At 38.7% G+C, this 18,265-nt stretch overlaps 1 protein-coding gene and 1 long non-coding RNA gene across 27 annotated transcripts in view; one reads left to right on the top strand and one right to left on the bottom strand.

Moving 5' to 3' along the window:
- LOC118090939 (uncharacterized) overlaps nt 1–18,265 on the top strand; it is a 124,256-nt gene that overhangs the window by 4,227 nt on the left and 101,764 nt on the right. The window lies entirely within an intron of this gene.
- The window catches only part of CACNA1C (calcium voltage-gated channel subunit alpha1 C), a 541,815-nt gene continuing 536,320 nt past the window's right edge, over nt 12,771–18,265 (bottom strand). For all 26 annotated transcript variants that reach the window (XM_088676810.1, XM_088676812.1, XM_060279995.2 and 23 more), the window contains 2 exons: nt 15,585–15,908; nt 12,771–14,572 (listed from right to left, as the gene is read on the bottom strand). In XM_088676810.1, coding sequence (XP_088532936.1) covers nt 14,276–14,572; nt 15,585–15,908 — 621 coding nt within the window. In that variant the 3' untranslated portion in view covers nt 12,771–14,275. The remainder of the gene's footprint in view (nt 14,573–15,584; nt 15,909–18,265) is intronic.

The raw sequence follows: 18,265 nt of genomic DNA, 5'->3' as shown, positions 1-18,265 counted from the left end.
CATTGATAAGATGCATGGAATGGACTGTGGAGGAGGCTGACATCTATTTTGTATTGTGCTTGCAGTGGTGAAGCCTACACTGGTTGACTAAGTCAGTATTAATACACTAACTCATGAACACCTGCCCCCAAATCAGTGCTGTAGGCAATGGTCAACTGAGACAAGAATGATCTGTAAAGTAATCTTAGCACTTCAGGATAAAAAGAGGGATTGTGTACGCTGCCTTAAGCTCCTTGGAGGAACAGAAGGGCTAAAATATAAGTAAAATAATTAATCAAGGTCAGAAGAGGTTGTATGCTGTATAGGGAGGGTAGGAGGTTGGCTGCCTAAAGGATTTGGGTCATTCCACGTCATTTCAACGAGGTCATGTCACCCTCCATCTCGGATTTTGATGAAATTTGGTGTACACCATCCCGTATGGTTGAAAGAAACACCCTTAAATTTCTTCCCTCTATCTCAAACAGTTTTAATTTTATAGCACTTCGAAGTTTTGTTAAATCTGCATTGTCTGTCCCTCTTAAGACCCTTGGCACAAGATAAGGTTGTGTACATTTTATTTTTTTCTCCATAACAATTGATCAGATCTCTTTGAAATTTTACACAGAGCTCAATAAAATGATGAGGATTTCAGAAAAAATACACCAGCACTCAAAAGATTTTATAAATGCCTACAAATAATTATAAATGCACTTGTAGCCTCCTTTTTTTTGGTGGAAAACCTAGGTTTAGAAAACCTGAATTTACAGCGTGTGGGTATGATGTAACCAAAAGGTTTTGATGTTGAAAATAATTGCAAAAACATGTTCTTTCTCGACAAAGAATGAAATTTAGGGTTTTTTATTCCTTGTAATGAAAATTTTACGTTTTTTGGACATCGGAGGGAAAAAATGGCTACCATTTTGTACAACTTTCCTGCAATTCATAGCTGTAATAGAAAAAATTAATGAAACAAAGTTGTTGTAATAACAATAAGGACAACAATTAAACTAAAGTAAAAAAATTACCATAACAGATTATGCTATTATCACAGTTGATTACCTTACAAGTTCAATGCTCCTCAGTTTCTTTGCTGTATCACCTGTAAGTATTTCATTTTTTCTTCCATCAACACCAGTGGTCTGCATGACTCATCTGCATTGCATCACCCAACTTCAGCTATCCATTATTCATCCACACATTGAATAATAGCATACACAACTAGCAAGACTTCTCTGAACCGTAATCTGAGAAAACATTTTAAAATGTCTAATAGTTTTAATATTTCTGAAATGAATAATTATTTTAAAAAACAATTTAAGCCTAATTTGATGTACAGTACTCATATTTGTATATAATACTCAAATTTTAATTTTTTGGAATATTTTTCTTGCTATGTCTTACATGTCAGCATGTAATGTTCTACTGACCGTAAATTCTCCCCGCCCCTTTTTTAATATTCCCGATAGCCAATTTTCATAACTTCAAATCCAAAATCCCAAAATTAAAACAAGTGTGCACTTTTGGGGGGAAAACACCTATAATAACCATTATTATTTTAATTTTTAAGATGAACAACTTTGTTTCAATAATTTTTTCTATTACAGCTATGGATTGTAGGAAAGTTGTACAAAATGGCTACCCAGTAGCCATTTCCCCCCACGATGTCCAAAAAAATGTAAAATTTTCGTTACAAGGAATAAAAAAACCACAAATATCATTCTTTGTTGAGAAAGAGCATGTTTTTGCAATAATTTTCAACATCAAAAAACGTGGTTACATCATGCCCACACACTGTAAATTCAGGTTTTCTGAACCTAGGTTTTCCATTAAATAAACCTAGGTTACAAGTGCATTTATAATTTTTTGTAGGCCACTGGTCCCATCACCTTCTGGCAAATAGAAGGGGAAGAAATGGAGGCAGTGAGAGATTTTACTTTCTTGGGCTCCTTGATCACTGCAGATGGTGACAGCAGTCACAAAATTAAAAAAAACCCTGCTTCTTGGGAGAAAAGCAATGCCAAACCTAGACAGCATCTTAAAAAGCAGAGACATCACCTTGCCGACAAAGGTCCGTATAGTTAAAGCTATGGTTTTCCCAGTAGTGATGTATGGAAGTGAGAGCTGGACCATAAAGAAGGCTGATCGCCGAAGAATTGATGCTTTTCAATTATGGTGCTGGAGGAGACTCTTGAGAGTCCCATGGACTGCAAGAAGATCAAACCTATCCATTCTGAAGGAAATCAGCCCTGAGTGCTCACTGGAAGGACAGGTCCTGAAGCTGAGGCTTCAATACTTTGGCCACCTCATGAGAAGAGAAGACTCCCTGGAAAAGATCCTGATGTTGGGAAAGATCGAGGGCACAAGGAGAAGGGGACAACAGAGGATGAGATGGTTGGAGAGTGTTGTCGAAGCTACGAACATGAGTTTGACCAAACTGCGGGAGCCAGTGGAAGAAAGGAGTGCCTGGCGTGCTATGGTCCATGGGGTCACGAAGAGTCAGAAACGACTAAACAACAACAACAACAAAATCTTTTGAGTGCTGTTGTGTTTCCTTCTGCAATCCTCGTCATTTTATTGAGCTCTATGTAAAATTTCAAAGAGATCTGATCTTTGGTTATGGAGAAAAAAAATAAAATGTACACAAGGGTATCTTGTGCTGAGGGTCTCAAGAGGGACAGACAACGCAGATTTAACAAAACTTCGAAGTGCTATAAAATTAAAACCATTTGAGATAGAGGGAAGAAATTTAAGGAGGTTTCTTTCAGCCATAAGGGAAGGGTGTACACCAAGTTTCATCAAAATCTGAGATGGTGGGTGACAAAACCCTTTTTTTCCATTGATTTGATGTGGAATGACCCATTTGGGATAAATAGGAATCTGAGGAAACTTGTGTGATGCAAAGATGGAGAAAGGGGGGCTGAGGCAAAGCCTCCCAGGGGGCTCAGTGCATGAAAGAAGTGGATAGGCAAAGGGAGGATAAGAGGGTTAGAGGCTGTGACCAGGGAGCCAAGAGGACATAAGCTGCTAGGACACTAACAAGAGTAGCACAGAAGGAAGATTTTGTCTGATGTGATTTCTCCTGTCACCTACATTGTGATCTACAATAACCATGAAGTTGTAATTTTGGGATTTTTAAAAATTTCACAGCACATAAACTACCTTTTGTACCAATGTGCAAGATACTCACATGAATTCTTATTAAGTAATTGGTGATCATGACCCAGATAATATTCCTGGAGCAGCTTCTGTATTCATTTTACTGCCCATGAAAATACAAATTGTTTTTGTTTTTTATGTGAGGGCTTACTTTGTAAGCAGACTTTAGAAAATCATTTATGAAAAGCAGGCCATAAATAATTAAATAAATTACTTATGATGCTAAAGGTTTATATAGATTAGCAGAGTCCACTAAAAGTAGATCACTAAATAATTTGTTTAAGAGCATAAGAAGTTTTTTACATTCAGACCCATAGGATACCAATGGTATTGTACTGTCTCTTTCAGTGGCGAATACAAGATGCTACAATAATACACACACCACTACAAGGCAATAATACAGGAACTGTGTTGAAATTCATACTGTCGGAAGCTGAGATGAACTAAGATCAAACTGGGTTTATTTCCTCTTATTTCATATCTCTTTCTGATAGTATAAAATGTAGCTCAAGGATATATGCCCCAAATATTTACAGCACAATTAATCAGGATTCCACCCGCCCCCCTTTGAGCAAATCCTCACATTAAATGGAGTTTGGGCAGAAGACTGATTGATTGAACCACCTGTCACCAGTGGACTTCAGCTAGGATACCAGAGAGAAAATGTTTTGATAAAATAATTGCAGAATAAGATCACTGATGGCTGTTTCATCATTAACACTCCTTCTAATACTAAACTTACATAGAGAGTGTTGTCAAGAATGTCTCTGGATGTTGCAGCATGCTTAGGGGACCCCTAATGTTTGCAGAAGTATAAAAAAAGCTTCTTTAAAAACAAAAACACACGAAGCCCCCAACCAAAGAACAGTGAGGACTGAACATGCTCAATAGCCACAGAATATTGTGTGATAGCTGGAAAAGGAAAATGGAGAACTAGATGGAGGAGCGGAATGCCCTGCTTGGAAGGAGGGGCTGGCTGGAACCCAAACAGTGAAGGTATACGACAATATTTTTTACAGGTCCTGCTAGGTCCCACTTGTTCCTCCTAACAGCAATCTGACACATGGGACATAAAACTGGGGCACCCATGGACAAAGTAAGGGTTTCTGTGCATTCCCCAGGTATTCAGAAAAAATATTATTTTGTAAAAAAGAAAAGAGGGGAAGGGACGGAAAAGAACCCATCTCCCAACAAGAACTGCATATCAGCAAAGCTCTCCTATAATAATGGTACGACTAAGACATGTATAAAATCTCTGACAGTGATGAAAGCTGGAGGGTTGGATTGGCTTTTCAACAAGGAAAAAGAGGAGCTCTACCAGACAACACAGGGAGGAAGGATTTTTTTTAAAACAAAAACCTCCCCTGCTATACTTTTCATTTCGGGAGCTGTGACAATTCCAAAACATATCATTGATTTAAAAATGCAATAGCACTCAGAATTGAGGATGATGATGGCACTTATCTGAAATAAGTTCAAGCAGGGGCATCGCAATGGGGGGGGGGTGATGGGGGCGGTCTGCCCCGGGTTCCACTCGGGGGGGGGGGCGCCAAGTGGCACCCCGCCGCTGCCGTACCGAGCGGGCTTTCTACCTGGAGTTTGTAGCTGGAGGCGCACGGATTGGAGTTGCCGGGGGGCGGCGGCGATACCCCGCTACATAACACGCATGCGGGTAGAAAGCCCGCTCAGCACGGCACACCCACCACGTCGTTACCTAACATGCATGTGTCGTTATGTAGCGACGCATGCATCGTTACGTAGCGACACCGCACCCCCCCCCAGATGCATGGCAATTTGCCGCCCCCTGGGTGTCGCAGCGCCTCGCTATGCCCCTGAGTTCAAGGTCCCCTGACTCATGTCAGGATAATGCTCCTATCCCTGCAAAGTACTGCTGAGGTTTAGGTCTAGCTGAACACACCCCCCCCCCAACCTGGTATTATAGTTTTCAAGTTTGTGGTTGCTGAGTATGTATGTGTAGGTTAAAGCACTATCCTCCTGTTGTACCACTCTGGTTAGAGGCCATTCCCACCACTGTCCCTCAACCATTTCTGTTCTCTCAGCAGCAATAAGTTCAAGGGGATAAAGGAGTCTGAATTCCCCCCCGCCCCCAAGTTCTAATAGGCCTACAGTATTTAGGATAGTACTTCCTGCATGGAATGTATATTGTATACCTGTATGGACTGCATATTGTTAATACATGGTGTGGATGTGATTAAATCCCACACTTCATTGCAAGTACAGTGGTACCTCTGGATGCGAATGGGATCTGTTCCGGAGCCCCGTTCGCAACATGAGCAGTGCACAACCTGAAGCGCCAAATCTGTGCATGCTCGCCGTGCGATTCAGCGCTTTTGCGCATGCGTGTGACGTCATTCGGCGCTTCTGCGCATGCATGAATCGCCGAACCTGGAAGTAACCCTTTCTGGTACTTCCGGGTTTGGTGCGTTCGTATCCCGTGATGTACACAACCCGCAGTGAACGTAACCAGAGGTATGACTGTAAAGGACCAGTCTCCACCTAGGAAACTACAATAAATGAGACAACCATGTTTCTTTATTCTGGAGTCACATTTTTCCTTATGTAGTCACTACTATCTCAGAGCCCTTATCCTTGTGTGATCCAGTCTACTCAGTAAAAATGTCATATGATATCCCTTTGCTGCCTGCCTTCCCCCCATTTACTTATGTGAAATTAGCAATATTAAGCTGGAGGACACAGGAGGTTCCTTTCAGCCACATATTCTATTAATTTCAGTGCTCTTTGTGTGGTCTCACTAGCTTCAAATCAGTTAGATTTCCCATGGTTGTTAAACTGAAAATGATTAAGAATCTCCTGTATACATGGCACAGTTCTCTTCATATATATATATATATATATATATATATATATATATATATATATAGGTGTGTGTGTGTGTGTGTGTGTGTGTGTGTGTGTGTTATTAAATCTCACATTTTTTCTCTTTCTGTGTTAGAATTTTGATGGCCTGGCAAATGTTACTGTTTTGATAATTTATCAGGTAAAAAACAGTTTTGCCCAAATAATTTCCATGTAAGAAACTGTAACATATAAAACAACCCTCTCTTTGTAGTCTGAAGTCAGAACCCAACCCAGGTTTTTGATTAATCTTCTAGAGATTAATTGGACACAACTGTCCATTCATCTATCTAACCTCACAGTTCCTTGATTCATATTCCATTACATTTATATCAGAACTGTAATGTTTAATACAAATAGATGTACAATTATACCAAATATGCTTCAAATGTGGGCTCTTCCTGTAAAGGATGAGTTTATTTTTAAATGTTATTAAGAAGCGCACAAATTGCAATTGTTACTAAGAGAATAATCTCAGCAACTCTGAACAGTTAGCGAGCTGTGTGTTTTCTTGAAAAGTTGTCTCCATGGTTGTCAAATCGTAACTTGCAGTTAAGTAAGAATGTTTCATAGAATGATCTCAAACTCTTCAGTCAGAAAAAGACACAGAAGCCTGGCTGAACCCATACAACTCTTATACTGTATTGGCATCAGTCTAAAGAAAGCAATGATACATTGCTTTAGAAATTATCAAGAAATGTAAAAAATGCATTTGCCCTTTTTGTTGTTGTCATAGTCATCAACGGAGTGGGACTAGGGTTAGAAAACAAAGCAGAAATAGATGTGGTCCTGTACATAGTGCTCCTTTGGCTGTCCCTTCAGACTCCGGTGCAGTGGGGGGTGGGGTAATAAAACAGGTTGGATCCCTTGCAGTAGCAGCAACATCTGCATCATTGTAATCACCAACATCTTCATCATACACACGTTCACTTGAAGAGGCAGATGATGCAGAAAAGTTCTCGGGCTAAGGGAACTCCAGCTCTGGATCATTAAGCCCAGCTTTCCTCCCATAATCTAAATCATACAGAATAAGGAAGGGGGGGGGGGAATCCAATATAACCGGCCTGGTAGAATGACCAAGGGTGATGGGGGAAGATGGAAGTCTTGGTACTTGCAATAAATGTCTTTAGTATGCAGTGTAAACAGTTGTTGAGCTGCAGGAGTGAACAAACTCAAAAGAGTGATGGTTGGCTTTTTCCCCTTGTAGAAAATAACCCAGTCTTTAGCTTCTGTAAAGCTTCCATCTGCAGTGCAGTGATTGTATCCAACATGTAAGCCCAATACAAAGGGAAAAGAAAGGACATTTTATGGAACCAAAGCTTTCCCCCTTTCCCCTACCATGCCCCAGACTGCCCCACATAAAGGAGGCAGTAGCTCTTTGCTCAGACCCATTTAAGTATCTCTTTCTATGTTTATATTATAGCAACTTGAAGTAAAATAGCAGCCACTCATAATCTAAACTGTGCTGGCAGCAGCAAGCTCTGGCCATGGTCCACCAAAATCTCTGTTAAAATATCTGCAAAGTACCTTTCATTCATTGGTGATTGATACGAAATAGGGTATAGACAAATTTGACAAATATATTAAAGAACTAAGATATTTCATCTGGTGCTTGAATTTGGATAGAAACTCCTTCCTCTAATACCTAAATACAATAATGGCAGAATAACCTACTTTGAGTAAATTGCATCTTTAGTCTAACTTTCTATAGAAACAAAAGATGCTCCATACCATAGGTAAATGATTTCATTAATACCTAAACCCAGAAGATTCTATATATGACAGTTTGTTTTGACAGAAATTGTAGCACCAGTATATACTTAGAAAACACTGTTAATTCCTGTCAAGTGTGTATATATCATGGTTAATATAAATTCAGTGAATAATTTGCATAAATATGCAATTTTGCACACTCACATAAAGGCATAGAGAATGTCTTTAAATAGGCAGTGTAAACAGGGTTTTTTGTAAAATGCCTGCACAGTATGCATAGTCTCCAAATAATATCAGTAAATATATAAAACTGGATAATATAAACAGATTAGATCATACACTGCCTGGTAAATGTGCATAATTTATCTGTTATGACTATTCATTTTGATAAGATAAAAAAATTCCTTCAGTAGCACCTTAAAGACCAACTAAGTTTTTATTTTGGTATGAGCTTTCGTGTGCATGCACACTTCTTCAGATACCATTTTGATAAGGACATGTATGAAACTAAAATCACTTTTTCTACATCACTTGGAGACCCCTGACAATGTGCAAAATTACTTATGCTATCACTTTGTATTTGTTCTCTGTGCCTTTCTGTAAATTTGCAAAGTCACAATTGAACTCTAACTAACCTCAACAAATGCATGTCAAAGCAGTACAGTACTTATGATGGCTGGATGCATGAAATATCAGTTCTCTGACAAATACCACAGGAGGTAAAGGAATAGCACCATATACAACCAGTTATGGCTGGTATTTTACTACCTGTGGAATTTACACTTTTATGGGAACATATAGGGTGATATCCAAGGTTTGTCATAGTAGACCCATTGAAATCAATGGACCTAAGTCTGATTATCATTGGTAGTATACGATTGGTGATAAGTTTGCAATTGTATATAATTGTCTTCATCTATTCCCCTGGAATGCTGTCATAATCAGTGAAGAATAATGCAGCCACCTAATTCCCCACTCCCAAACATGCAGTGCATGCTTATGTTGGGAGTGGGCAATTCTGAATGAATTTAGGATTGGTTTACATGCATATGTGTATCATTTAATTTCACTTGATTACTAAATAGCTTACAGTTGTGAACCAATTCAACTGAAAAGCTTTAGGCCCCTTCTGATGTTTACTTAAGTAGCATGAGAGCTGCTGCACTTCAGCTGTTTCCTATGCTGCTTGAGTGGCATCAGAAGCCCCAATATGGGAGGAGTCCACAATGTGCCATCCCACACAATCATCACTATTCCTAAAGGTGGGGTAACATAGGCATGGGGAGGAGCCTTACTGCTATCTCCATCCATGTGTCCTAGGGTTCAATCCTTCCTGTGCTGCAGGAAGAATTTACATTGCTGCAGCTCCCACTATATGAAGTTAATGTCAGAACGGATCCTTTGAGTTTTAGGTGATCTGAAGTTATATGAAAAGTATTTCTGTTGTATTTGCTCTGTTTTGGCTTGTTGACAAATGAGATTAATCAATTGATATTAGTCATTAGCAGCATAATCCTATACACATCTACTCAGAAATAAGTCTCATTGAGGTTAATGGGACTTGGGTATACCTATGCATATGGGATTGCAGTCTTTTTGATATAAATAAAATAAAATTAAAAAATTGTCCAGTAGCACCTTAGAGGACCATGCACACGAAAGCTTATACCCAGAACAAACTTAGTTGGTCTCTAAGGTGCTACTGGACATCCCCCCCCAACTGCATCAGACCAACATGGCTACTTACCTGAATCTAGGGTCTTTTTGATGAATACTGTATGTAGGTGTGGACTGGCCTTAGTAATTATGAATATGATATTGAGGAATGACAGCTGTTCTGCATAGCTGCCAAGTTATCCCTTTTTTAAAGGGATTTCCCCTTATGCTGAATAGGCTTCCTCACGAGAAAAGGGAAAACTTGGCAGCTATGGCTGTTCTGGATTAATAAATGAAATGAAATTGTTTGATCTAATGCATACATTGTTGGAAACAGTTAATGAGGATTCTTAAGCACAAACAAAACTAAAAAAGCAAGTTGTTTCCAGGCAGATTCTGACTCTGCTATCATTGCAGCATGGTCATTAATTGTTGGCGAGGATGTGATTTTGGAGAAAATGCTATATAAAGTGTGTGCACAGTTGTCAGGGCTGGTTCAGGACATTTTGCCATTAGAGGCAAAACAGAAAATCCTGACTCATGTGCCGTATGTCTGCCCACCTGCTGGATCTGCTGCCTCTCCCAGCTTCTGGAGCTTGTTGCCCTGAGGCAACTGCCACACCTCACCTCGTGGTTGGGCTTGGCCCTGACAGTTGTGCAATGCTTCTCTAAGAATGGATATTATCATTCTTTGCAAAAATTTGATTGATTTTTCATAGATAGTTCAACCTATTTAACAAGTCTTATTGTTGGAGCCTTCTATAAGTGAATGTATGGTTTAATAAAATCTGGAGCATGATGGTTATGAGCAAAGTAGAAAAAAGTAAAATTAAGAGAAGAAAGACAAAAAGAGTCCCCCCCCTTCAGTATGTTATTACAAATTTTAACACTGGAGGGAAAATATATACTCATATTTGATCTTTTTGTTAGCCCCTTTGAGTATGGTTTCATAGAAGAGAGGGAGACTCATTCATTTATGTAATAGATGAAGTATAGTGACTTATAACCATCAATCTACACCCTAGTACTTCTCTGATAAAATGCAAAGTATTAAATGTATAGTAGTTCTCCACAAGCACATGGTTAAAAAATGGAATTTGCTACCACAAGATATAGTAACGACTGCCAGCTTGGATGGCTTTAAAGGGGGTTAGACAAAGTCATGGAGGATAATGCTCTCAATGGCTATTAACCAGGATAGTTGTGTACTACCTCCAGTAAGGGAGGTGATATGCCTCTGAAGACCAGTTTCTGGGGAGCACCAGTGGGGAGAGTGCTCACGTCCTGCTTGTTGGCCACTATCAGAGCAGGAGATGCTTGACTAGATAGGTCTTAGGAGCAAACGTTCCAGCTCCAGAGACATGCTTTGAAGACCTTCCTGCTTTGGATGGCCTTTTGCCTTGCTTCAGCTAATTTCTATTTTAAATGCTGTTGGTTATATTGATTTCTATATTGAAATTTTATTGTTTTAAATTCATACCAATTTAATAATGTAATCTGTTTTATAAATAATATATCGGTTTGGAAAATGTGGTATAAATACCTAGTGGCAATGTTTCAGCACAGAAGTGTACTTGAGACCACTGATTTTCATGAGCTTAACAGTTCTCAGTTCTGTGTTAGATTATATTAATAATAATAATAATAATAATAATAATAATAATAAATATTTGTATACCAATTATAACCAATAAGACAGTACTTATTTTTAAAAGTAATGAATGGATAGGGGTTTCATTTGCTGAAGTAGTGACACGGGTGGCGCTGTGGTCTAAACCACTGAGCCTATTGAGTTTGCATATCATAAGGTTTGAATCTTCGTGGCGGGGTGAGCTCCTGTTGCTTTGTCCCAGCTCCTGCCAACATAGCAGTTCGAAAGCAAACCAGCGCGAATAGATAAATAGGTACCACTGCAGCAGGAAGGTAAACAACGTTTTTGTGCACTCTGGAACTTGTCATGGTATTCCATGTGCCAGAGTGGTTCAGTCATGCTGGCCAAATGACCTGGAAAGCAGTCCGTGGCAAACCCCCAACTTTTCCAGTTAAAATATAGAGTTTGGTATATACTCGCTGTATAAGAAATACGACCCGGCGTCTAAGATGACACCCGACTTTTGAGAAGATTTTCCTGGGTCAAAAAGTAGTCTTATACGCAGGAATATACAGTAGTCCACTGAGCAGGTGTATTTTTGATGCTGAACTGCAGACTATGCTCACAGTCCTAATCAGTTATAATAGTGCTCATCACCTACTCATTGTGGCTGAATTCAGCCCCCCCCCCCAATACCAACAAGTGATTCTTATTCATAATGATATTTAAATGCTTCTCAGAGTGCTACGATTTAGTGAGTCGGTCTCCATCTTACACTTGTTCATTTTGTTCTTTATTCTTATGAATAACAAGTTTTATTGTTAAATAAAAAAATTCCTTCAGTAGCACCTTAAAGACCAACTAAGTTTATATTTTGGTATGAGCTTTCGTGTGCATGCACACTTCTTCAGATACACAAGTTTTATTGTTGTTTAACTTAATGTTTTGGTATTTTTTGTCATCCTAATAATTTTTTTAAATTACTTTTTCCTCTAAAGTAATCGCAGTCCCTTTAAATGTGCAAATTTGGTGAAGGGTGCTTTGCACTCAGCTTCATATAAATCTGCTACTAAAACCGTGAGTAACTCATGAAGAGCATTAATTTGATGTTGTTACATTCATTCTTCTTCTTCTTCTAGTATTTTCTCTATAGTAAAATAAATTATTCCCCTTCCTGGAGTTGCTGATGCCAGCTCAGTTTATAGGAAAGGATCAACTGGACTATCTTTGTATAATGAAATTTGCCACCCTTTAGTGAGGAGAATCATTTTAACTGTGCAAAGGGGTTAAACCTGGATAAAAATTCTCAGCTCCAGAAAGCAAGGTACTCTTCCCATCTCAATTCATTACTGTGCATGTTTAAGGGAGTGCAGAAAAAAGAAAGTGAACACAAGATATGCAAAATCAGTTAATGATCAACCTGTCAGTGGGTTGCAGACTAGTTACTTAACACCAGATACACTTTGTTCATTGTACAAATTAAAAAAGGGAAAAATTGTATACCCTTTCCCCCCAACCACATGTAGAAAAGCACTTAAAAGTTCAAAGGTAAAGCTTGGCACACTCCAAATACGAAATGATTTACTTTACATGCAGCAAAATATACAAGAATTGTTATTTTCCCCTTAAACAAACTTAATTCATCATATTTGCTTGGCACAATTGCAATTCATTTTAAAAAAATAGTTGAAAAATACTGAAACTGACCTGAATTCAAGTATTACGGTTTCTTCAACAGAAACATCATCAATGCAATAAAACATCACACAGAATATATCGAAACGTAACTCCTTCTCACTTGTGTGGTTTTTTTGTTTTCTTTAATTCCCTTGTTTTGTTTTTCTATACAGTTTTAATGCCAACACAATTCACAAATTTTATTCAAAATTAATATTATTGCATTGTTTTTGCATATCTTGTGGAACAGAAAATGCAAAGAGTTACTGATTCCCCTTTCAAAAGCAGAGACAGTGGTATATTTTTACACTCACATGACCCCAGATACAGCTCTCCTGCAGTTATACCAGGAAGTGAAGAACTGTATGAACTTACAAACTTTCAGGCATGCATTCACTCTCTCATTCAGTCCTGTTCACTCATTCACACACCCGCAAATATACCTACCACTATAAAGAATCCAAATCGATCACTCATATGTGCAAGACTATATCAAGTGCATTGCCTACTATCTTTAAATTATAAAACAACAACAAAAAAGGAGATTTCCATTACTTCAAATAAAATTACAAATTCTGGTGTACATAATGGTTGGCAAAACTCTTCTAATATCATTATTAGTATCTACCCAAATTTCAATGGAGGGAAACAAAAAAAATTAAATAGTATAACATAATCAAATCAAACCAATTTTAAACATTTGCAAAGGTGAGAAAGAAAACAAAAAGTTAGGTGATTACAAAACTTTGTAAACACTCCGTTCACCCCCTCCCTCAAAAAATAAAATACCATAAAATAAAGTATTCAAAAATAAAAATTAGAACATGCTTTCAATAAAATATCAAACAGCAAAAACAAGGAGAGATCTACATTAGCCCATCACCACATCTCTTTGAAATGGGCAGGTTGCCTGAACTCCGGTTTGACAGAGCTGGCTTCTTGCTCCTTGAGCAGTTGGCACAGCTAGCTGTCTGAGCTTTGATTGGTTGGCAGAGTAGACTGCCTGAGCTCTGATTGACTGGCAGAGAAGTCTGCCTAGGAGTTTCTGCATTTCCATTAATAAGCATCTGCAATATTGCCATCTACATCTCCTGTACCATTGCCACTTCTGCTTCCTCCTCTAACTCCTCTTCCTCAGCAAAGTGTGGGGATTTGTTGCTGAAGTCTTCTATTCCACTTGCAGATCAAAAGGGCCTTGGCTTTATGGAGATGGTGAGGCTCATACAGAATATGTGCAAAATGATTCTTTTTTGTACACGCAAAGTTCAAAGACACCCGTTTGATGCAGTGTCCTTTTGGCTAGGGCCATTCACAGGAAGCTGAGGTTTTCCATCACATTCAGGAAGCAGCTGTTGTTCCTTGTGCAGGGACTGAGAAAAGGAGGGATCTAACTCTCCTCCTTTTACTTGTCGTCATTCTTCCTTCATGGACACATGCTGGGGTTGTATATTCACTCCTGAAAAGCTCTTTTACACCACCCAACTTTGCAATTCTTCCTGACGGAAATGAATGAAGAACGCTGTTCTGGTTACTCCAGGTCACGAGAACAGTGAGGCACTTCTGAAACAAACCCATTAGGAACATTGAAACAAATTAAAAAACCAGCATCACTTTCAGCCTTGGCAACTACAGGCTGCTGATATAAATCCTGCTGTCTTTAGGCTCCTCTTGACTTTTTCTACAATCTGGGTTCTGGGCTGTTTCCTCTTTCTCTCCCATACAGTCCTGCCCTGGGTCCCTGCAGTTAACAAAAGGCAAGAGGTTGCCATTGGGGCTTGGCTTGCTGTTACCATTGAGAATGTTGTCAGCAGCATTCTCCATTTCTTCTATTGTCAAGTCACAAGCATCAGCCAGCTCTTGAGTTGTGACCTCAATGAACTTTGGATCTTGAGCAAACTGCACCAGGCCTTCCGAAATCAAGACCTTTAAAGAGCCAGGAGATAAAACACAAGAAAAGCAGAAATCAATTTTAATATAATAACAAGGGCCAAAGCAATCTGTGGAAATTCTGGACAGTAATAATTTGATGGGGAAACCTTGCTTCATAGGACAATGGCTTAGACCTTATCTTTCCTTCTATGAATGGAGCAGTTAATGTAATAAGGCTTTCCCATTACTGTATCCCCTTCCTCTTCAGTCTGCAGCACCCCTGAAAACCTGCTTGTAGGGATTGGGAATGGTATTGAATATGGTGTTGTGGGGTTGCTGAATTGGCAAAAATATCCCCCCCCAACATGAACTGAACAGCAATTTAGGATCAAAGGCTGCAATCCTAACCCACTTACTTGGGAGTAAGTCCCATTGAATTCAGTTGGGCATACTTTTGAGGAGACATGGTTAGGATGAGATACTAACATATCTCCTGACAGCTTCCTGCCTACAGTACAAATGCAGTTTAGTTCATTTAATGACTGTAATTGTATTAAACTACACTTCTGTATATTTGTGCAAGCAGATACAGCTTTTGCTTTATAGAACATTCTGGTTATAGGAATAGAATAGCAATCTTGATCAGGAGGGCAGGCTATAATAGTGGGGATATTAACGGCCTTGGGCAATTAAGTAAACATTTTAATAAACCCCTGCCCTCAGCTCCAACCTCCCTGTTTCTATTTGACAAACTATATATCCTACATAAGGAATTATTTTCCTTTCATACATTTACTGTTAATGACTTCTGTAAAAGGCAAATAATTCACAGGGGTCTCAAAAACTGAATGACTGGGATAAAAACTGGTGGTCTTGTACAGATTAATGGTCTATCTAAGAACTGTAAGAGTTTTGGATTCATCTAAAGGAAAAGTAAGCTTAACCTCCTATATTTGTGTCCATGAAATATAATGTATTGCATATAATACATGAAACTTTGGGGCCTGATCTCCATAAGTGTCATGATTGTTACATCAGTTACTAATACAGTACCACATCAACTTACCGCTTCAACAAGGCTGTTAGCGCTGCCGTGAAATTGTCTGCCACACTCTCTGGTCTGACTGGGAACTGTGAGGGAGACTGGCCTGGCTTTTCGAGTGCTGCTAGAGCTGGGGCTATCAGAATACAAGGAGCTGCAATGTATTGATGGGAAGCTATTATTGAGTTTCTCATTGGACTCCTCTCCTTCAAGTCGCAAGGTTTTAATTGGCTGCTGTAACCAATCTCGTGTACAGGGTGTGGCAGGGGGTGTGGCACATGACCGAGAGGATCTTACGGGTGAATGGCTTCTTTGAAGAAGAGGACTCAGGCCTGCAACTGCTAGTGCCTGGAGAGAGAGAGAAAGGAGAACATTGTACATGATGATGGTTGCAAATTGAATCATAATACGAGAAAAGAAACTGTATAAGCTGACTTAAAAAAAAAGGTTTCTTAAGGTGAATAAAAGGGTATATGGTAGAGTTGTATGAAATTATGCATATGCTGGAAATAGACAGGGAGAAACACCCTTCTCCCTTTCTCATAATACTGTAACCTGGGGTCATCCAATGAAGCTGAATGTAGGGAGATTCAAGAGAGACAGAAGAAAATACTTCTTTACTCTGCATATACAGTTGTACCTTGGTTTTTGAACAGCTTAGTTCTTGAACGTTTTGACTCCTGAACGCCACAAACCCGGAAGAGACTGTTTCGGTTTGTGAACTATTTTTGGAAGCCAAACGTCCGACATGGCTTACGATTGGCTGCAGGAGCTTCCTGAAGCCAATCAGAAGCTGCACTTTGGTTTCCAAATGTTTTGGAAGTCGAAAGGACTTCTGGAACGGATTCCGTTCGACTTCCAAGGTACGACTAGTTAAATTATTGAATTCAGTTCCAAAGATGTTGTGATGGCTGCAAACTTGGATGGCTCTAAAAGGGTGAGGCAAATTCATGGAAAAGGATATCAATGACTACTAGTCATGATTGCTATATTGCATTTAATTTCAGAGGCAGTATGCTTCTGAATAATAGTTGCTGGAAATTGCAGTTTGAAGCTGACTTGAAGGTCTCAGACACAGCTCTGACCACGTGCATGTTTGTGTATGTGTCATAAATAAATGGATATGCCTTAATTTAATGGGTTAGGATGGCAATATAATTATTTTAATTTGTTTGATAAAAAGCCTGGAAACATATTATGTTATTTAGTATAAGAACAGGTCCAGCAAAGGGATCATGTTTTCCACATCTTATGGCCAATTAACATGTGATGATGGGCTGTGGCTGTGCTGGCTTACTGGCCCTGTTTGTGTGAACCAAGACTTCCACACACATGATGCATTAATGGCCATCATAATTTCTGTGGTGGAATGACCATAATAGCAGCCTCACTACTCACATGGTTCATATGCAGCATTGCTATGCAAACACTAGCTAGGAATGAAGGCCTATGGTGATCCTACTTGCTCCTGAGGCAACATGCATGATGAGGCTGCCAGCATGTGTAAACTCACTCATAATTCTCTATTAGTTGTCCTGATCTCACCAGCATTGATTATACTTTGGGGTGATAGGTGATTTCTTTTTTAACTCTAAGAAATGAATGTTGGGCACACATTGTCTTTAAAATGCTTTCATTCCAAATTTAACAAACTACTACTCTTTCCTGAAGCCAGAGCTTCCAAATACTTTACCAAATATTTTTATTTGTGATATTTATAGGACACCTAATGACAAAAGTCCTCTGGGTGGTTTACAAGTAAAATTTTAAAACATAAAACACAATAGGAAACTAAAATGTAACACAGAAAAAAACCAGCAACAGAGAATGACATCAGTACAACAAATACTAAAAGGAATAAAAAAATATTCATGACTGAAATGGAACTACAAATCGGATTTCATGTTGTTTAGAACCCATCTGTCCATTCAAATTGTTGATTTTGAAATAAATCTCCCTTTATCCTTTGGTTTGCCTTCTCTCTAGAATATATTTCTGGCAGCTTGGCCACTTTCCTAGGTTATCATGGACATGTAAATCCTTATATATCACTTCCCTTTGAGCCTTCTGCTATGTGAAAGCCACCCATGTCTTGCAACAAGTGTACTGTCATTCTCCAAGGCTTACTGAAATATCTTACTTTAGTGAGACTTACTCCAGAATGCTTAATGAAGTTGCTTGGTCAGCTTGCATAAATACAGTGCTTTCTAGAAGAATTAGAGCAACAGAATTTGTCCCACAAGGAATAAACAATGTCAGTTTCAATTATACTTGAACACGAGGATCACCAAAGTTTCCTGTAAACTGTGTTTGCTTGAAGATATTTTCCTTGAGGCATTATTTTATTTATTTAAAGTATTTATAACAACTTCATATTTTAAAATTTTCTAAGCGGTGTGGAAACAATACAAATCAACATAAAACCAGTAAAATAATATCATAAAAACAAAGATAAAACAGGTATCAAGTGATATGGATTATCATAGTTAAATTTTGTAGTCTGTCTTTCTGAAAAGTTTAAAACAACACAATAAATAGAGACACAGTATACTTTTTAAAAGTTTCATTTTAAAGAGCAGCTTCAGCATAGCTTCAAGTTCACTTCTCTAAACCAAGGCCAAATGCATAATGAAATAAAATAACTTACTTCTGAAACACAAGGAGAGATGGATTCAGGTGGAATTCATGGGACAGTGAACTGTAAA

This window comes from Zootoca vivipara, chromosome 9, assembly GCF_965207765.1.
Source record: "Zootoca vivipara chromosome 9, rZooViv2.hap1.1, whole genome shotgun sequence".
Lineage (NCBI taxonomy): Eukaryota > Metazoa > Chordata > Lepidosauria > Squamata > Lacertidae > Zootoca > Zootoca vivipara.
This window is presented reverse-complemented; position numbering and strand designations above follow the sequence as displayed.